Source organism: Macaca nemestrina, chromosome 14 (genome assembly GCF_043159975.1).
Source record: "Macaca nemestrina isolate mMacNem1 chromosome 14, mMacNem.hap1, whole genome shotgun sequence".
NCBI classification, from domain to species: Eukaryota; Metazoa; Chordata; class Mammalia; order Primates; family Cercopithecidae; genus Macaca; species Macaca nemestrina.
The window spans coordinates 76,117,988-76,140,623 of NC_092138.1; the positions used below are offsets into that span (position 1 = coordinate 76,117,988).

The 22,636-nt window shown below is 34.6% G+C and overlaps 1 protein-coding gene across 10 annotated transcripts in view; it reads left to right on the forward strand.

The window, feature by feature from the left end:
• LOC105481021 (fibronectin type III and SPRY domain containing 1 like) overlaps positions 1 to 22,636 on the forward strand; it is a 112,268-nt gene that overhangs the window by 44,007 nt on the left and 45,625 nt on the right. For all 10 annotated transcript variants that reach the window (XM_071078102.1, XM_071078103.1, XM_071078101.1 and 7 more), the window contains 3 exons: positions 1,644 to 1,765; positions 16,738 to 16,947; positions 18,646 to 18,744. In XM_071078102.1, coding sequence (XP_070934203.1) covers positions 1,644 to 1,765; positions 16,738 to 16,947; positions 18,646 to 18,744 — 431 coding nt within the window. The remainder of the gene's footprint in view (positions 1 to 1,643; positions 1,766 to 16,737; positions 16,948 to 18,645; positions 18,745 to 22,636) is intronic.

Consider the following 22,636-nt stretch of genomic DNA (forward strand, 5'->3'; position numbering starts at 1 on the left):
TTTTTTTTAAAGCTTTGATAAGCCTTTCTAATGCATTTATGGGGCATATTCTTTTTCTTTGATGTCATGGTGATTGAATCAAATCTTACAGGTTTAAGGTTTTAAGTTCTCTAAAATACTTTCAGATTTTTTTCTCAACATTTCTCAGTAAACATTTTAATATTTAGTCAGGTTTTGAATGAACCAAGTAGGTTCTAACCTATTCACTGATTCAGTGAGCATTTATTAAGTACATATCTGACTGTAGCTCTTTCAGATGTCCTTGAATCAAAAAATACTTGGGGCTGTAAAGAATAACATATATAGGACTTAGTATTTGTTCCTTTTTATTGAAATTGTATTATTTGAAAGACAAACAGCTGAGCATAATATGCATGAAATAATCAGAATTATACTTGGCATATAGTAAGCCTTCAGTCAGTGTGAATTCCCTTTGCTGTAAATTATATTTCAGTATAGCACTTTCTTCTTGATAAACACATCAACTGTTGTTTACTCATTGTTACTATTAAATTATTACTAGTTTTGAAATGAAGTAAAATAAATACAGAAACAGTTTGACATTTTTCATCCTAAAATAAGTGAATATAGCAAGTTTGACATCTTTCATTTCATTAACTTCTTGTGTAGATTTGGCAGATCCAATTGATTTGGCAGATCCAATTGACTAGGCCTAGTATTCCCCTTGTCCCACCAGCTCTGTTTCCTTCCCCTTCCAAATTGTATACTAGGAGGACAGTGTTCACCTGTAGTACTTCTGATCATTCTTGAACCAAAGATAGTAAGGGGCTTACTTTATGATACTCATGGAAATGTATTGGAATATGAAAAATTGAAATTAGAGATAAAATTATAAATTAATAGGATTAGAGGATTTCTTTTAATCTCCGGTTTTAATGGACTACAGACTCTCTGTACTTTGGATAAAGTGACTTTATTCTTTTTGTTTTTTCCCTCCACATTCATCTAGTAAATGTTTATTGAATTCCTATTATTTCCATGGCATATGGTTTTTCACAGGGCTGTTTCTTATAGTAGGCTTCCCTGTAGCTGATGTTGATAGATCAGAGTGACACCTAGTATGGTATTCATTGATAATGATTTCACTTCTCTCCTTTCTTATCCATGGCCTATCTTCAGCAACTACCAAACTATACAATATTAGGTCAATCTACCTCTACTCTTATTTGAGGGTACATGGAGTAGCTCTTGTTACTAGGGAGAATGTTTGAATCAGGGTGTGATTCAAATGAATATAAATGAATTTAAGTTCATTATCTGGCATATGAAAAGAAGTAAGGCTGGCATCAGGAAGTCATTAAGATTGAGTGTACAGAGGTTCAGATGAGTGTTGAGTCTGGTAAAGATTATTTTTATTGGATACTTGTTATGTTATTTGTATATATGCATTTAATAAAAATTGGGAGGAAAGTTGCTAACCAGTTGTCTTCAATGTCTTTAAAAAGACATTTTGTAGTTTTTTATTTAGTTAATTTTGAAGACTAAGAGCAAATTTCTATTTCACTTTTATTAGAGTCTCTGAAATTATTAGTGATATAATTTGTATTTTCATTTTATAAATTAAATATGATTTGATACTTCCTATTCCTTTATTTTAAAAAGTATGTTTGTGTTTACCGTAGAGTCACAATGGCTTCAGCCTTTCGCCTTTCTTTGAAACCAAAGGTCAGTGACAACATGACTCATTTAATGGTGGATTTCTCACAGGAAAGACAGATGCTGCAAACTTTGAAGTTTTTGCCAGGTAAATACATGTACTACATGTAAAGTTTTGTATAAAAACTTTTTTTTTCTACAAGATTTTTTTGCAATGAACATTGGTATGTAAATATTAAGGAAGTACAGTGTGATTTTTTTTTTTCACTCAGCTAAGGAATAATTAAATTTGGTAGTTTTTTTTATTTTTAGAGATTTTATTGGTAGTAAAAATTGCATTTTAAGAATCCTATCAAGGGATCTCTTATTGTTAGCTTGGCAGAGGGAAGCAGTATGGTGTGATGGTTAGCAGTGGGTCTCAAGGCCAGACTTCTTAGGTTTGAATCCTGTTGCTTACTTGCCATGTCATCTTGAACAATTTACTTAACTTCCTTCATTTTTAACATCTTTAAAATGTGATGATATTCTTCTAGGGTGTTTATAAGGATTAAATAAATTGATACCTCTAAAATATTTATAATAGTACCTGCACATAGTTAAAATTCAGTGGATGTTAGGTGTTATTATTATTATTATTGTTGTGGTTGTAGCTCAGATGGAACTTTATCTTCAGTATATGTTAACATTGTTTTATTAAAGTATTAATACGAGGATATTGCAGTAGCCAAAACTATTTGTGATTGAGTCTCAAAGTATTCACTTATATGAAAGAACCCATTAAGAACCAATCTTAATCTGTTTTGTGTTGCCATAGCAGAAGGCCTGAGACTGGGTAATTTATAAAGAAAAGAGGTTCTCTAGGCTGAGAAGTTCAAGACTGGGCAGCAGTGTCTGGCACCTTCTGGTGATAGCCTCATGCTATGTCAAAACATGATGGAGCACAGAAGGGGAACCAGACACATGCAAAAAAGGCAAAAAAAGAGAGGCAACCTCATTTTGTAAGAACCTTTTTTCACGGGAACTAATCCATTTTTATGAGAACTAACCCAGTCTTTTGAGAAAGACATTAATCCATTGTAATGACCTAATCACCTCTTAAAAGCGCCACCTTCCAACACTGCCATATTGGTGATCAAACTTCAACATGAGTTTGCTGGGGACAAGTCAGGAATATGACTTACAACTTTTTTGGTTAGGTTTTGTTTTTGTTTTTGATTTTTGTTTTTTTTTTTGCATCATGTTGCTGATAACTAAAACTATTTAGATATGGTGATTTGAGGGATCAAGGAATTCTTGAAAGTGACATGTTTTTCTTACAAGTACTTTTTTTTTTGGAGGCTAGCTATTTTTCAATAGAGAATGTTGATTATATGGAACCATTCTTTTTTTCCTTGAATATATGGTCAGGGACTTTAAAATATGATTGGAAAAACAAGTTAGTAGTTCTAACACTATAATGGAACCTAGGAAGGGTAGCACAAGTGAAATACTAATTTGTGTGATACAGATTAGAAATTCTAGAGGAGTCCATAAAAGGAAAAGATGAGAGAAGGAACTGTACTTGTAGAGGAAGAAAGTGTACTTGTCATTGGCTATTTACCTAAACACTGGCCTTTCAGAATTTCTATATTTTCATTCACAAGGCTCTACTTGAGAGTGAAACTGATATTAAAGCAGGAATAAACATTTTTAAAAGTTTTTTTGATTACCATATAATTTAAAATGGTTTGTTTTTTTCATTCTGACATGTAGAATTTCATTGGTAAGAAGCTGGATTTTATTTTAGTTTTGAAAATTTGAGGTGGCACAGGTTACCAGTTAACTGAGGTTTTACTTTTCAGTAGAACACTCTTACGTTCACTTGTGGGAGATAGGGACTTAAATTTCAGACTAGGGAATATATCTCCAAATGGGAGCTTTCTTAAGAAAGGAAAATAGGAAATATATTTAGAAGTCACATTAACCATATGTCTCTACTTACCACCAGTATGACTCTAAAACTTCAGAATTTCACCCTTCTTCATATAGCTATCAGATGTAGAACATTCTTAATATAATTTCCATCTGAGTGGAGAGCAAAGAAAAATTTCAGCAACCTAGAGAGGAAAGTTGTCCTTTCCTGCTTATCTGTTTACATATTAAAGTTACTTTAGTATTTTTGTTGGAAAAAGGAATATATGCATGTGATAAACAGTTGAAGTCGTACGAAAGAGTATAAAGTAGCCCTCTCATCTCAGACTGCCGGTTTTCTTCCCTAGGAGCTACCACTGTTAACTAGCATGTGCTTATCTTTCTAGAAACAGTCTGTGCCTTTGTAAAAGTATCATCATATAGACAGAATCATGTAATTGGTAACTTTTGGTGATTTCATGTGATTAAAGCTAACATATAATTCACCTCCTTTAAAAAGGTGGAAGCACATAGTACAGCAAGAACTCAAAGAAAGGAAGCATACATATACATTGTTATATAATTTTGCTTTGCCGCTTAACAGTATCTTGGAGTTCATTCCAGATCACTGTACATCTACTTTATTTTTTTTTTTCATGACTAGATAGTAGGAATGTAATTAGTTCTGGATGAGTATTTAGGTTTGTAGTCTTTTTATTAGAAACAATGCTGAAATGATCAAATACTTGTATATATTTACAGAGAGGTGACACTATCTCTTGAGGACAAATTCCTGGAAGTGGAAGTGCATGTTTATTTTAAATTTGAGTAGATTTTAAGTTGTCAAAGAGATTTCACAGTTTATATGTACTGGAAAATATTTGAATGCATGTATTGTTATACTGCTGCAAACACTACTGTCAGGTTTTTTTTTCCTATTCTAATAGGTGACAATTGTGATTGCTTTAATTTTCATTTCTTTAAGTATGAACGAGTTTGTGCCTTTGTCATATTTTCATAAGCCACTTTAAAAATGAGCTCCCTATTTATGAATTTTGTCAAATTTTCATGGGATTGTTAGTCTTTTTATTAATGAAATATGGGATAGGACCTTTTAATACATTAAGGAAGTCAACCTTTGTCCTATGTGGTATATATCCTTGCTCACCTTGATCATTTGCCTGTTGAATTTATGGTGATTTTTTTTCCTAGCAAAATTTTTAATTTTAGTGCAGTCAAATACATCACACTTTTTTTTTTGTGACTCTTAGATTTTATAAAGGTCTTACTTAGAAAGACTTTCGCTATTGCAAGATTGTAAAAATACACATATTTTCTTATATTTGCAGCTTTTTAAAAATAAACTTTAGTTTTAGAGCGGTTTTAAGTTTACGGTAAAGTTGAATGAAAGGTATGGAGATTTCTCATACACCTTCACACATGCATAGCCTTCTTCACTATCAACGTCTCCCACCAGAGTGGTATATTTATTACAATTGATGAACCTAAACTGACACATCATTATCACCCAAAAGTCTATAGTTTACATTGGGGGTTCCCTCCTGGTATTGTACATTTTATGGGTTTGGGCAGATGTATACTCACATGTATCCACCATTGTATTATCATACAGAGTATTTTCACTGCTCAAAAAATCTTCTGTGCCCCACATTTTCATCGTTCCTTACCCCCAATCCATGGCAACCACTGATCTATTTACTCACTCCATAGTTTTGCCTTTTCCAGAATCTTGTATAGTTGGAATCATATAGTAAATAGCCTTTTCACATTGCTTTCTTTCACTTAGTAATATGCATGTAAGTTTCCTCCATGTATGTTGATGACCTGATAGCTCATTTCTTTTTAGTATGGAATAATAGTCCATTGTCTGAATGCACCAGACATATTGGTTTATTCATTCATACACGGAAGCACATCTTGGTTACTTCCAAGTTTGAGCAGTTATGAATAAGGCTACTATAACCATCTGTGTGCACATTTTTGTGTAGACATAAGTTTTCAACTCCTTTGGATAAATGCCAGTTACTGAATAGTATGGTAAAAGTTTGTTTAATTTTATAGAAAACTACCAAACTGTCTTCCTAAGTGTCTGTACGATTTTGCATTCCCACAAGCAATGAATAGAATTCTGTTGCTCCACATTTTTACCAATTGGTGGCATTGTGGTATTTTATTGTTTTTTTAAATTTCAGTTTCCCTAATGACGTATTACGTGAAGGATCTTTTTATATACTTACTGTTTGTATGTCTTCTTTGGTGAGATGTCTGTAAGGTCTTCGGCCTATTTTTTTTACATTGGGTTGTTTCTTTTCTTATTGTTGAATATTAAGAATTCTTTGGGCTGGGCGGGTGGCTCATGCCTGTAATCTCAGCACTTTGGGAGGCTGAGGCAGGTGGATCACAAGGTCAGGACATCGAGACCATCCTGGCTAACACAGTGAAACCTCATCTCTACTAAAAATACAAAAAATTAGCCGGGCATGGTAGTGGGTGCTTGTAGTCCCAGCTACTCGGGAGGCTGAGGCAGAAGAATGGGGTGAACCTGGGAGGCGAGCTTGTAGTGAGCGGAGATCGTGCCACTGCACTCCAGCCTGGGCGACAGAGCGAGAAAAAAAAAAGGAGTTCTTTGTAGTCCTTATCAGATGTTTCTTTTGCAGATATTGTCTCACCTTCTGGCTTTTATTCGCCTTGAATGATGTCTTTTACAGAGCAAGATTTTTAATTTTAGTAATAATGTTTAGTCTATCTTATTCTTTCATGAAGCATGCCTTTGGTTCCTTTGATCTATTTGTCTCTTCTTTAACCCACACCACGTCTTGGTGACTAGCTTTTTTTTTTTTTTTTGAGATGGAGTGTCACTCTGTCACCCAGGCTGGAGTGCAGTGGCGTGATCTTCACTCACTGCAAGCTCCGCCTCCCATAGTATGTCTGAGAATTGACTAGTTTCAGTCTTCTAACTTTGATCTTCTTTTTCAGTATTGTGTTGCCTTTATCTGGATCCTTTGCCTTTCCGTATAAACTTTAGAGCCATCTTATTGATATCCACAAAATAGCTTCCTGGGATTATGATTGGGATTGCATTCAATCTGTAGATCAAGTTGGGAATAAGTGACGTCTTAAGAAAATTGAGTATTTCTATCCATAAACATGGAATATCTCTAATTTAGTTCTTTGGTTTCTTTCATTATACTTTTGTAGTTTTCTTCATACAAACATGGAACATATTTTGTTAGATCTATATCAAAAGATTTCATTTTAGGGGTGCTGATGTAAATGGTACCGTGTTTTAATTTCAAATTCCACTGGTTCCTTTCTGGTGTACAGGAGAGTGGTGGAATTTTGTATATTAGCCTTGTATCCTGCAGCCTTGCTGTAATCACTTACTAGTTTCAGGAGTTTTTTGTTGGTTCTTTTGGATTTTCTACCTAGATGATCATGTCATTTGTTAACAAAGACAGTTTTATTTCTTCCCAATCTGAATACCTTGTATTGTCATACTGCATTACCTAGGACTTCCAGTACTATGTTGGAAGCAGTGGAAAGAGGGGGATCCTTGCCTTGTTTCTGAACTTAGTGGAAAAATTTTGAGATTCTCCCCATTAAGTATGGTGTTAGCTGTAAGTTTTTTTGTAGCTATTTCTTAACAAGTTGAGTTGAGGAAGTTCACTTCTGTTCCTATTTCACTGAGAGGTTTTATTTCAAATGAGTGTTGGAATTTGTGAAATGCATTTTTTGGCATCTATTTATATGATTGTGAGATTTTTCTTTTTAAGCCTATTGATGTGATGGGTTACATTGATTTTTCAAATGTTGAACCAGCCTGCATACTTGTAATAAACACCAGTTGGTCAAGGGTGTAATTCTTGTTGTTAATTGTTGGATTTGATTTACTAATATTTTGTTGAGGATTTTTCACATCTAATTTATGAGATATACTAGTTTGTAGTTTTCTTTTGCAGTAATATCTTTGTCAGTTTTGGTATTAGGGTAATGCTGGCCTCATAGAATGAGTTAGGAAGTATTCTATTTTTCTCTTCCTCAAGAGATTGTAGAGAGTTAGTATACTTTTGTCCTGAGAAGTATGGTAGAATTCACCAGTGAACACTTTTATGCCTGGTGCTTTCTGTTTTGGAAAGTTATTAATATCGATTCAGTCTATTCAGATTGTCTATTTTCCTTCTGTGGGTTTTGGCAGATTGTGTCTTTCATAGAATTGTTCCTTTCATTTAGGTTATCACATTTGTGGACATAGAGTTGTTCATAGAATTCCTTGATTAGCTTTTTAATGTCCATGGGATCTGTGGTGATGCCCCCTCTTTCATTTTTGATACTAGTTATTTGTGTCCTTTCTTTTCTTAGTCTGACTAGAGGTTTATTGATTCCATTGATCTTTCAAAGAACCAGGTTTTGCTTTCATGACTTTTTTTCCTTTGATTTCCCTCTTTTCAGTTTCATTGATTTCTGTTCTTGTTTTTTTGTTTGTTTTTAAAGATAGAGATAGAGTCTTGCTCTGTTGCCCATGCTGGAGTGCAGTTATGTAATCATAGCTTGCTGCAGCCTTGAACTCCTGGGCTCAAGGGATCTTCCTGCCATAGCCTCCTGAATAGTTAGGACTACAGGCATGTGCTACCATGCCCAGCTAATTTAATTTTTTTTTGTAGAGAGGGGGGTCTTACTATGTTGCCTAGGCTGGTCTTAAATCCCTGGCCTCAAGTGATCTTCCCACCTGAGGCTTCTAAAGCACTGGGACTACAGGTGTGACTACCACACCCGACCTGATTTTTGTTCTAATTTTCATTATTTCTTTTCTGCTTGCTTTGGCTTTATTATTATTATTATTATTTTTTAGTTTACCGAGGTGGAAGCTTAAATTATTGGTTTTAGATCTTGTTTTCTAATATAATCATTTGTCAGTCGTGGGGATACATTCTAAGAAATGTGATGTTTGGCAATTTTGTCATTGTGCAAATGTCATAGAATGTACTTACCCAAACCAAGATGGTATGACTAGTCTACTACACATCTCGACTATGTTATATAGCAGATTGCTCCTAGGCTACAGACCTGTACAGCATGTTACTGTACTGCATACTGTAAGCAGTTGTAACACAATGATAATGATTTGTATATCTAAACATATCTAAACTTAGAAAAAAATACAATCAAAATATGAATTGTAATTTTATGGGACCACTTTTGTATATGTGGTCTGTCATTGACCAAAATGTTGTTATGTGGCTTATGGCTCATGACCATATGTGCATACAGTGTTATAATTTCCCTCTAAGCACTATTTTCATTGCATTCAACAAATTTTGATAAGTTGTGTTTTCATTTTCATTTGGTTCAAAATATTTAAAAATTTCTCTTGAGATTTATTATTTGAGTATGTGTTGTTTAGAAGTGTAGTGTTTTTTTTGTTTGTTTGGTTGGTTGTTTTTTGTTGTTTTTTTGTTTTTTTGTTTTTTTTTTGAGACAGTCTTGCTCTGTTGCCCAGGCTAGTACAGTGGCGTGATCTTGGCTCACTACAACCTCTGCCTGCCAGGTTCAGACAGTTCTTCTGCCTCAGTCTCCGGAGTAGCTGGGACTATAGCATACCCTGCTAATTTTTATATTTTTAGTAGAGGTGGGGTTTCGCCATGTTGGCTAGGCTGGTCTTGAACTCCTCATCTCAGGTGATCCGCCCCCGCCCCAAAGTGCAAAGATTACAGGCATGAGCCACTGCGCCTGGCTAGAAGTGGGTTGTTTAATCTCAAAGTATTTTGGGACTTTCCAGCTATATATCTTTTTCTGTTAAGTGATTTCTAATTTAATCATTGCATGATTTGTATGCTTTTGAGTTTGTTAATGTGTGTTTTATGGCCCAGAATGTAGTCTTTATCTTGGCAAATGTTCCATAGGAGCTTGAGAAGAATGTGTATTCTGCCATTGTTGGATGAAGTAGTCTGTAGATATCAATTATATGCAGTTGATTGATGGAGTTGTTGAGTTCGACTATGTACTTAGTGATTTTCTGCCTCTCTCCCATCACTTGTATCATTGCTGTCATTTATTTCACTTACGCAACAGTGTATATAAGCACATATATATACCACACACATTCAAATAAATAGTTACTCTTATTGTTTTGAATTGTTACTGGTTAAATCAGTCAAGAATAAGAAAAATAAGTTTTTATTTTACCTTCACCTATCCTTCTCCAGTGCTCTTTGTTTCTTTCTCTTTAAAGGACTTTTTAAAAACATTTCTTACACAGCATGTCTATTGGCAACAGATTTCCTCAATTTTTATTTGTCTGAGAGAGTTTTTATTTCTCCTTCACTACGGAAGGATAATTTCAAGGTGTACAGAATTGCTCCTCTATAGGTAAGGTCCCCTCCTCCGCCCCCACCTGGCGTCTTTCAAGTGTTTTCCTTGTCTTTGATTTTCTGTGGTCTGAATATATGCCTAGATATGGTTTTTGTTTGTATATGGCAGGGAGCATTTATTTTCGTTGATGTTCCCTGAGCATCCTAGATCTGTAGTTTGGTGTCTGACATTAATTTGGAAATTTCTCAGTCATTATTGTTTCAAATATATCTTCTGTTCCTTTCTGTCGTCTCCTTCTGTAATTTCCATTATACATATTTACTCCTTTTGTACTTCCACAGTAAATTTTGGATATTATATTCTGTGGGTTTTCTTCCAATCTTTTTTGTCTTTGCTGTTTCATCTTGCAGGTTTTTATTGAGAGAGCCTCAAACTCAAAAGATTCTTTCCAGTCAGCTATTAAGTCCATTAAATTATTCTTAATTTATGGTACAGTGTTTTTTTCTTTGTGTTTGTTTCTTACAATTTCTAACTCTCCACTTATATTGCCCATCTGTTCTTTTATGCTGTTTCCTTTCTCCATTTTATGCTGTCTGCTCTCTCCATGAGAGCCCTGAGAATATTATAACTGTCTTTAATTATTGGTCTGATAATTCCAGCATCTCTGCCATATCTGAGTCTTATAATTTTTTCTTGATAACCCGACATGTATTGGGTTAAAGAAGCTGATGTAAACAGGCCTTTATTAATGTGGTAGTAAGGTGTGTGGGAAGGGAAGCATTCTGTAGCACTATAATTAGGGCTCAGTCTTTTGGTGAGCCTGTGCCTCTGGACTGTGAACTTCACAAGGGACTTCTCAGTTTTCCCCACTCCTCACTTCTGGATTTTTCGGTAGAACAGAATGGTTGGAGTGGCCTGGGGTTGGTTTGGGTATTTCCCTTTGCCCACATGGAGTAGCTGATTGGAGTTGGATATTTCCCTTTCCCCAGGTCACTTAGGCTCTGATAAAACCTCGACAGATTAGACTATGATTAAATAGTTTCTCTTAAGGGAACAGAAGCTCTGATGTATTTCAAAAGACTTCCTTTTCTCCTCCCCCTGCTGTGGAAGCATAAGGGGATTTTTCTCCGTTAGTTATTCATGGTGGGAACCTGGTAAGCTCCTGGAGGTAAAACTCACAAATGTGTGGGGACACTCCTGTAACTGGTCTCCTTTGAGTTGGACTCTCAGACATCCTGCTGTACTCCTTAAGTAAGTACAATTTCAATTAATATTTAAATAAAAATGTGGCCAAGGGATTATAATCCCAAGCATTTGAGATAGTTTATTTCCCTTTCATTTCTAAATGGAGTTTTATGGAGAAAACTCAGCTTAGTAATATCAGAAAGGCTTTTCTAATAGCCACAACTGACTATGACAAGAGCAATTTTAGGAAATAGTAACTTTTCCCATCACTAAAATAATTCAGTAAGAAGCTTGACAATAGCTTGAAGCCAGTGTTGTAAAGGGAATCCATTCATCAGAAGATATTGTCCAGTGCTTCTCAAACTTTAAAGTGCATGCAAATCAACTGCAGATTCTGATTCAAGAGTCTTAGTGTTGGACTTGAGGTAACTCAAGGTTATTTTTACACACATTCAAGGTGAGAAGCACTGTCTTATTTATAAAAGCTCAGCCATGCAACACAATAAAATTGTTTTATGCTGGAATTTTTTTTTTTTTTTTTTTTTTTGCTATGGTAGAATCCCTCCAGAGTGTGGTAGTTATATGGTAGTTATAACAGTCTATGGTAGTATATGAGTCCTCTTCTTTTTCTATTTGAAATTTTTGAAGTTTTTTTTTTTTCAGATTTTACCCAATCTCCTGCTCTGGCTTTCATGAATTCTTTAAAGTGACATTGTTGCTTATTTCTAAAGTTCCCATCATTTACAGTTTTTTATTGTTTGAGACAGGGTATTTCTCTGTCACCCAGGCTGAAGTGCATTGGCATCATCATAGTTCACTGTAGCCTCCAACTCCTGGCTCAAGCAGTATTTCTGCATCAGCCCCCTGAGTTGCTAGGACTACAGGTGCATGCCACCACACCCAGCTAAGTTTTAATTTTTTTTTCTTTTTGTGGTGATCGAGGTCTCACTGTGTTGCTCAGGCTGGTCTCGAACTCCTGGCCTCAAGCCATCCTCTAGCCATGGTCTCCCAAAGTGCTGGGATTATAGGTGTGAACCACTGCACCCAGCCATCATTTCCATGTTTATATCTGTGTTCTTTTTATTGGTCATACTTAGGTCCAAAAAAGTTAGTTTACCAAACACAGACTCTACTTTCCAGGTTATCAAATTATCAGTAAGGCAAATTGAGAACTTTTCAGAGATCCTGCCTTTAGGTTCCTTTAGGTTTCCAGGTCAGTAAGGGTCCTATCATTCATCCCTTTGTGTTAGTTTTATAGATCACTCGTTTCCACCTGGCCAGATAGTTTAACTTTCATATATGTTATTTTCTTTTCATTATTATTCGGATATCTTTCTGCATGTTACTGGTCTTCGATTTTATATTTTTTTGTATACTAATATATATGGTCTTAGCTTAGAGTGCCTTTCTTTAAGAATAGTAAAGGCTGTTGTCTCTAAGTCAAACTGCTTATATTTAAATCCTTTCTTCTTTAATTGTCTAGCAGTGCAATCTTGGGCAAGTTACTTTGACATCTTTGAGCCCCTAATAAAGATAATGATAATATAAAGTTTATGGTATTGTAATGGTAAGGATTAAAGTGGAAAGCACTCAATAAATCATGGCTATTGTTACTACCATTATTCTTTTTTAGTTTTCTATTTAACTTATGAAGAAAACTTTGTTTGATTGTTGCCTTTGAAATTGTATTTTTCACTTTGTATTTATCTCAAGTTCACTTTTTTACTCAAACTTGGAGAATTTACATGTTGACTTACAGCAGTTGAGGCTTTAACTGCTGTTTTCTCCCCCCTTTTCAGTTTTCTCGTGTGAATAACTGATACCAATGATAACATTTTTTCCCATAATGTTTTGTGTTGTAAGTAGAGCTTTTCCCCCTAAAATCCAGTGTATATATCTTCATTTTCTGTATCTAGGTTTCCCATCACTTCTAAATTTTGACAGAGTGAAAATACACATAGATATTACTACTACTTTGGTTTAAAAAATGACTTAAAACGCAGTCTTCTCACCCTTCCCTTCTTCTGGGCTTTCAATGATGGCTTAACAGACCAAGAGCGTGCTTATTGTACGTCAAGTAGGTTGCATCAACAGTTAAGATTTCCCCTTTTGGCAAAATGAGATATGAATAAAAAAAAAACCCAAGACTCCTTTTAGTGGAGGAGTTTTGTCCAGAAGGAAAACTGCAATAGGATTTTTTTTTTTTTTTTTTTTTAGACAAGGTCTTGCTGTGTCGCCCAGGCTGGAGTACAGTGGCACAACCACTGCAGCCTCAACCTCCTGGGCTTAAGCAACCCTCCTGCCTCAGCCTCCTGAGTAGCTGGAACCACAGACATGCACCACCATACCCAACTAAATTTTTCTGATTTTTTTGTAGAGATGGGGTCTCACTTTGTTGCCCTGGCTGGTCTTGAACTCCTGGGCTCAAGTGATCTTCCTGCCTCAGCCTCCTAAAGTATGAGCCACTGTGCCCAGCAGAAAAATATAATAGGTTTTAAAAATTCATGAAGGATGCATTTAAATCTCTAATTTTTAATATTCTATGGCATAAAAATTTTCTATAAGATGGAATCAAATTAACTTATAAAATGAAGAAATATCTTTATCTCTTAATTCCATAAATGCCACTATAATCTATCCTATAGTACATTATATGTAGTAATATTAGTTATGGACATACCTGAGTCTTAACAGTGGAAGTAATGATGATCAGTGATAATTACAAAGTCATTATCTACTGTTAGCCATTTTTTATGCATTGAAATTTTGACTTTATATCCTTTCTCCTTTCTAGAGCTAAGAAAAGAAATGTCTGGCAATGCTGATGCCACTTATCCTTTTACATTCAGATGCAGATAAAACAGTAAATTCTTCAACTAATTTCTACACTATTGCTAGTTAGTCACTGTTGCTTTATGGAAATATGTAGACAAACATGTGGATTGCTTTCCTTTCAAAGAGTTCTGCATCGCCTAAGTAATATTTTTATGTTATAAGTACATTATCTTTCATCTTCCCCTGAATGTGTAAGCCATATTTGATGAATTGTTTTCTTACTTCTATATAGAATCTAGAGTGAACTTCCCACATGTTAGCTCCAAGTCAACCTAAATTTGACATACCACTCTTAAATTATCTAAATATTCTTTGTCCTTCCCACGTGTCACCACTTTCTTAGTTTTTAGTTTTTTTTTTTTTTTTCTTTTTAACCTCAGTTTTCATTTTGTTACTTGACTTTCTTTTGGGGACCATTATTCACAAGAAAGAAGAATCTGCCTGCCAGTGCAGTCTTACTAGAATGGCAGCTGAATTGAGATGTAGATAGTAGGGTGCTAACTAGTCGTACTCACTAATTAAGTGACTTTTTTTATACCAGCCTCTCAGGACTTTCAGTTGCAGATTTATGACTCAGCAAAATTTTCACATTGCTACAGGCCATAGGCCTTTACATTTCCTTACATGTAGGCATAGCAGAGCATATTAAATTCATGAATGCCTATAGTCTCTTCTCTTGGCAGTGAATAGTCTACAATTCTTATGTTTCAGTAATAAAGACTAACAGATGTTACGTATCATAAGGACAGAAATCCTACAAGACAGATGAAGGAAACTGATGGTAATGACAAATAATAAATGCTTTTTTGGTTGTCAGTTGTCTTACTAATAAATTATATCCATTTCTAAGTATTTATTGTACAATTACACATGCAGAGTTTAACTTTGGGAGGATTCTAGTTAGTGGAAATGGATCATCCTTTCCAAGTCAAATTTTTTTCATCTTGGTATTATTTTACTGGATTTGTTAGCTCTCATGTTACTTTGCATCTTAACTTTTATACGTAATTCTTTTGTTATTGTTGTGGTTTAAAAAAATATTAGCAAAAGTCATCTCTCAGTATGTGTGGGGGACTGGTTCTAGCACCTTCGTTGAATTACCAAAATCCACAGATGCTCAAGTCCCTTGTGAAAAATGGGTATTTGCATATAACCACATATATGTACATCCTCCCATATACTTTAAGTCATCTCTAGACTACTTATAATACCTAATACAATGTAACCACTATGTCAGTAGTTGTTATATTGTAGTTTTTAACTTTTTTATTGTTGTATTGTTATTTTTATCTTTTCCAAATATTTTTTGATCCAAGGCTGATTGAATCCGTGGACACAGAGGGCCAGCTTTACTTTGTTTTTTAGAACAGGGTTATATTTGTGGAGAATTGAGCATGATAGTACAGAAAGTTACCATAAACCCACTACCTCCTTCATATACGATTTCCCCTGTTATTACTATTCTGCATTAGTGTGATACATTTGATATAATTGATGAATCAACAGTGATACATTATTAAAGTTCATATTTTATATTAGCATTTACTCTTTCTGTTAAACAGTTCTGTGGGTTCTGATAAATTTATAGTGTCTTATATTTACCTTTACGTTACCATATAGAATAATTTCACTGCCCTCACATTCCCTTCTGCTCCACCTATTCATCTCTTGTGTCCTGCAACCCTTCTATTATCACTTGTTAGTTCCAGGAATTTTATTCTTTGTTTTTTGTTGTTGTTGTTGTTGTTGTTGTTGTTTTGTTTTTGAGACGGAGTCTCGCTCTGTTGCCCGGGCTGGAGTACAGTGGTGCGATCTTGGCTCACTGCAACCTCTGCCTCCTGGGTTCAAGCAATTCTCCTGCCTCAGCCTCATGAGTAGCTGAGATTACTGGTGCATGTCACCACGCCTGGCTAATTTTTGTATTTTTAGTAGAGACGGAGTTTCACTATGTTGGTCAGGCTGATCTTGAACTTCTGACCTCGTGATCTGCCTGCCTTGGCCTCCCAAAGTGCTGGGATTACAGGCATGAGCCACCACACCTGGCCTGTTCTTTGGATTTTCTACATAGACAGTCATGTCATCCACAAAGAGTTTTATTTTTTACTTTATAAATGGTATTTTTCTTTTTTTATTGATACCATTATATAATTTTTCTGCAATTGATGGAATAGAATACATTAATTGATTTCAAATGTTTAACTAGCCTTGCATACCAGGAATAAATCTTTTGAATTCTTTTCTTTAACAATAAAATGTTTAAATCTGATACCTGCTAGACTGCATAGTTTCACCCAGTTCAGACAAGTCCATATCACTGCAGGACCATGTTCTACAGTTGTTATGTCAGTGGATCATGTGTTAATGTTAAAAAGCTATGAAATGTGTCTTTCATGGAAAAGAAATTAATGTTCATACATGTTAAATGTGGCTCATTTACTACAGTTTATTTTAATGAACTGTAGAACTCTTGGGAAAAACATTTAAAAATCCTTAAGTATTTTGCAGGGTTGGGAAACAAGATTTTAAAATACATTCAAGAGTGAAAATATACTCTTGAGTTATTTTAATCATTATATTCAAAGCAATTTATTCTATTTGTTAATGTTGATTTAATTTATATGCTACAGCTATTTGAAATGTCAGATTAAAAATATAATGTGTTCAGAAGTAGCAAGTCTTTCTTGATTCCTTATCTTTAGTGTGCGTACTTTGAAAATAGTTATTTTACATTTATGGGGTATCTTTTTGCTTAATATGATCTACTTTTGAGCAGTTCAAAAGCAGAATGAAAAAGCAGTTTGAATGATATAAATATGTCACTATTCGATTAGTGCTGTAATAAATGAGGAATGAATGAGTCTTTTTTTTTCTTCTTTGCAGTCCCCAAAGCTCCAGAGATAGATCCAGTAGAGTGTTTGGTGGCAGATAACTCTGTAACAGTAGCTTGGAGAATGCTAGAAGAAGATAATAAGATTGACCATTTTATACTGGAACATAGGAAGACTAATTTTGATGGACTTCCACGTGTAAAGGATGAGCGATGCTGGGAGATAATTGATAATATTAAGGGTACTGAATATACACTATCAGGTAACATGTCTGCATTTCAAGAATCTCATTCTCAGAAGATAAATGTATTCTTGAAAAATATTTTGAGTTACTTTAAAGGATAAAGTTTTTAAGTTTCTTTAGTCACACTGACTTTTTAGATATTCATTATGGAAGTGATTTTCTCTTGAAATATCAAGGAAACCCTTTTTTTTTTTTTTTGACACAGGGTCTTGTTCTATTATCGCCCAGGCTGGAGTGCAGTGGCGAGACTTTGGCTCACTGCAACTTCTGCCTCCTGGGTTCAAGTGATTTTCCCACCTCAGCCTCCTGAGATGCTGCGACTAAAGGCATGCGCCACCACACTTAGCTAATTTTTGTATTTTTTGGTAGAGACAGGGTTTCACCATGTTGGCCAGGCTGGAAACCTTTGTTTTTATTACTTTTGGACATTTGTAACATAGTAAAACAAAATATATGTAAAATAAGTATGAAGGGATATTCTGAAAACATTATTGCAGAATAACATTTAATTTTTACCTTGGTTTTCTGACTCTTAAAAAGCTGTTGGTTTTTTAGATGTTCTCAGTAACCATTTCACTGATAATGTAAATACTGTATTTACATTATATGTAATAATGTAAATTACTGTTTTAAGATTACCTTCATGTTAATAATTAAGACCTGTGACTTGGTATAATATTAGAAATTCGTGTTGACCTTTTGAAAGCCGTTGTAAGGATGTCTCAATATATAGTGGACTTTGGATATTTGAAATGGCAAAATATTGCCTGAGTTGTCAGACGCTTATTATGCATGAGTAGTAATATTAGGAGCACCATTATTGAGCCATACCATTTGTCAGAAGATGGGCTCAAGTGTATTACATATAGTACATCTCATTTAATCAGCATGTTACATCTCATTTATCTTTACAACAACTGTGAAGTTGGCTTTATCATTTCTGTTCTACAACTAGGAAACTGAGGCTCAGTCAAGTTGTTGATGGTCCCATAGCTAGTAATTTCTAAACTACGATTTTAATCTAGACTGTACTTCAAAATGTTTGTTACTAATCTCTGCTTTACTTCCTCTTTAAATTTTTTTTCACATAAAAAACAATGTTTCATAAATATAAAAATTATTTAGAGTGTTCACTTTAAATTGAATGTGTTATTATAAATTGTACCATCTCTCTTTGAGTGAAATACTACTTTTAATGAGGCCTGAAAGGGTACTTTTTAATCACTGAGTTAAAATAAAAGTTGATAAACTATATGTGTTTCTTTGAATAAAATAATTAAATAATGATTCCTCTTATTTTGAGCATATCACTCTTTTTTTTTTGAGATAGAGTTTCACTCTTGTTGTCCAGGCTAGAGTGCAATTGCACGATCTTGGCTCAACGCAACCTCTGCCTCCCAGGTTCAAGTGATTCTCTTGCCTCAGCCTCTCGAGTAGCCATGCCGGCTAATTTTATATTTTTAGTAAAGATGGGGTTTCTCCATGTTGGTCAGGCTGGCCTCAAACTCCTGACCTCAGGTTCGGGAGTTAGCCTCCCAAAGTGCTGCGATTACAGGCGTGAGCCACTGTACCCGGCCACATATCACTCTTTTAACAAATTCATACTCTTCCTGAATACAGAGACACGGTACTTAATGTCTGACGGCTCATACTCATACTTTTGGGAATAGAGTCCTTTACTGTTCATGTCTGAAAACCATGTTTTCATTTTTTCAGGCTTAAAATTTGATTCAAAGTATATGAATTTCAGAGTGCGAGCTTGTAACAAGGCTGTGGCTGGAGAGTATTCTGATCCAGTGACTCTAGAGACCAAAGGTGAGATCAGTAACTCTTTATACAGCATAAAACAAAGCTTAGCAGCTGAAGTTATTAATAACTTTGTAACAGGAAACACTTCATGTTATGCTGAATTCCTTCTCTACTTCCCCTAGCCTAGCTTTCGCAACAGTAAGAATTTTAAGAAAGGGAAAATAGGACTACAGTAGTGGTTTTCATTGGGTTTTCCTATATGATTGTATTCATACAAATAAAATAGACTGAGATGATGGTATTGTATTTTCTGGTGGACGCTTGATTTATACATTTCAATATATAAACAGGTAAGTATCACCGAGATTTGCCCAGAGTTTTCCCATAGAATGGATTAGTGGGGAATCAATACTGGGGAAGTATCTGTTTAGTTCAGGTCCTCTCTGTTTTCGTGAATCTTATTGCAGCAGTTAACATTTATATAGTTTATTAATGGTTACAAAACACTTTCAATTCTTTATTAGATAATTAAAGTCATCGAGAGATCAGTATGCTAGATATTATTGATATCCATATTGCAGATGAAAAAATAGTTTTAATATATTAAAATGACTTTCCCATGATCCCTAGACCTAGTTTGGAAAGGTGTGAATAAGTATCCACTTCTGAGTTCTGTGCCATCCCTTACTATAAGCCTGGAACCTAGGTTCTTCTAGTCTCTGAGAGCAATTTGGATTTAATGAAAACTCCCTAGGGTAGCACACTTGAATACAGAGGATATTTTTAGGTATATACCAATTTGAAGGTTATAATGCTGGAGACTTTCCCAGTTGTGAGATGATTATTGACTGGGTTTAATTCCAGAACCAGACTCTACACATTCTTTTAGGCACTTGGGACTTAAGGCATTCCACTGACCTCTAGTTCATATAGCATTTGAATAGGTTTACCTGCCAGAAATTTGATTGGATTTGGAGGATGAAAAAAAATCATATCAGAATAAAACAGAATATGAGGCCTATAATTTATTGATGAGACAAACTCAGAAAAATGTTTGCTTCACAAAGGTCTAAAATAAAGTCTATCTTGAAGTAATTTGTTTGGATTAGCAAATGTTTTTATTTGAGAACTGAACTATAGGTAACTTAGCTAAGGAATGCAGTTACTCTGTATTACATGTTATCAAACTGAGATGTTACTGTGGTTTCTTAGAGGTTTTTACCATTTTAAAATACAGTCATATATAGGAAGATAATCTTTTCTATATAACTTGAACTGTTTTAGCCCATCAAGTAAAATTCATTACTATTATTATTCTTCCTCAAGAGCATCGTATTTTTAAAATTTCTTTTGTTTCTTTTCATTTATTCTTTATATTTAATGACCAAAGTTAGACCTAAATGTGGTGAATTATACATTTCTATGCAAATTCCATAGATACAGGAAAATTAATGACTGGCTTGTAGTTTTCTTTGAGCTGGGCTGGCTGCTCCTGTTAGCAATGTTTGGATGTTACTGGTCAAACTCTTAATCTTGGGGTTTGTAGAGAGAAACTAAGTTGATTCTAGGCCTTTTCAGCACTTCTTCACTGTTGAGTAAACCCTCTGCGGTAGGAATAGACTGAAACTCAACTCTGAGACCCATGGAACAGTGATTCTGACCTTCAGGGAGTTCCAGAATAAAGTTAGACTCCTACATGGCCATGAGTCACAGATTTATTATTCCATAGCAGTAAGAGCTGCATAGGAAAAATCCACATTTTTACAAATGACACACTGAACAGTTGTTTACCAATTTATTTGGCTTGTTGCAGCCTTTTTCAACCAACCAGTAGAAATTAGTGTATGGACAAAAAACGAGAGAGAAAGGAAGAAAGGTGGAGATTACGTAGTTGAGCCTACTAAAATTTCATATGCTTCCACTTAAGGTTCTTGATATGGAAAATAGTGATCATTGTTTATTTCTGCCCTCCAACATGTGTAGCACTATTTCTTCTGGCATTGAAATTCTCAGAAGTGAAGAGTAATATAAGTTCTTATCACCGGAATATTTAGGGTATAAGTTATTTTCTTGTGAAGGTAAATGATATTAAATTACTAAATCACAAATTATTCTCCAACTTTAATTGATAGTGGCTATGATATAATTTTATAGTACCAAGAAAGCAGCCAGTGGCACAAAGTTAAACATGTGAAACATATCTGTACTCTGATTTTTGGTACTTTGTTTTGACAGACTCTTAAAGATATGGGAACCGGTATCTAGTTGTATTATAGGACTTAGGACTTATACAAGAGATAGGACCTCACTTTTGAGGCTAGTCTTTTTATTATTATTATTATTTTAAACTATAGAATGTTATCTCGGTTACATTAAGGAGCTCTATAACTTAACTGAGGTCCCATAAAGGGGTAGTGTCCAAAAAGAAAGAGAGATATGAAAATGACACTCCTTAGGATTGAAACCCATGCCTTTTTGTTTGGATGCTGCGGTATTTGATAAATCTGGTTTTAGGTGGTTTTCAATGGCACTATCTTTTTTTTTTTTTTTTTTTTTTTTTTACCACCTTTGACATCAGTATTGCTGGTGGCCCTTCTCTCTAGCATAACAAACATTAGGGGACAGCCTTAGGATTTCTTCCTTTTTTAAAAAAACAGCCTTAGGATTTTAGCAAGCAGTTGAGAATTGGTGGCACCTTAGAGTTAAATCCAGTATTCTTTCTCAAAAATGTAGATGCTCTCACATGCATTACCGAATGACTCACATATAGATGTTAACTTTATTAAGGCAGTTCATTCTTGGAAATGCAGGGTATCAGTGTTACATAATCCTAACCTTTTGATAACCTGTCTATTAAGGAATTCTATTTCTATTTTTACTAAAAAGCTGCATTATTGCTGCATTATCTCTTTTTTCTGTAAGTTCATTTCTGTTTAAATACAGATTTTGAAAGCTGTGAACTTCCTTGTATTGTATGACATTTACTGGAAGTTCTGTGGTCAGTAGAGTTGTATTCAGAATGTTGTTTCATAAATAAAAACAATGAACAATAGCTCCAATACATAGTTGGAATTAAAGTGCTCTTTACAGAACAATAGGGGATAAAAGGATTGTTGATTCATTAGGTAAACAGATATGCATCATCAAACAACAAAATAAACACATAGAGAATCGTAGTTCACAGACACACTGAAGCCTTAGGTAAATTAAGTAATATCTGTAAGTGAAACAGGGTTTTGTAAAGGGATACTGTATTTCTTAATATAAACTAGAAGTTTGAACCTTTGGAGGGAAATAGAACTAACAGGCTGATTAGTTAGTAACTGTGTAATAGCTGATACCTTGCAAGATAAAGATTCCGAGAGTTATATTTTAAGATAAAAGGAATGGTGTGATCAGTCATGAATCAATACATTCTAATGATTTACCCTAAATTTCCAAGGAGGGAAGCGTATACCTTGCTTCACTGATTTCCTAAATTAGCAGTTCTGAGTAAGTCTTGTGAAAAGTATAGGTAATTCCTCAAAATATCAAATAATCTGGAAAGCATAGTTTTATGTTTTTTGGGTTTTTTTTTTCATTTATGTGGTCCCTTTTTCCTCTGTACACTTGGTCATGTAAATTATCTATCGGCTGGGCCAGTTTCCTTGTTCTGCCATCATGGCCTCAGTTTCTCCATGTTTGTCTTACTTTGAAACTGAGAGTTTAGGTATGAAATTATTAAATATTAGAGTATCAGAGAAAATGTGTATGCCAGGTTCTATAATTTTTTACACTATGTGTAAAATTATCCTTCTCCTTAATTCTTCCAGTTCCCCTTCCTATTTTGTCGTAACAGTCAACTGATACCCTAATAACAGGAGATTTAGGTTACTGTGTACTCACTGAGATTTTAGTAGAATGAACAGCAGAAATGTCAGTGACCATGCAAGTACATTGTATTTGATTGGAGTATAGG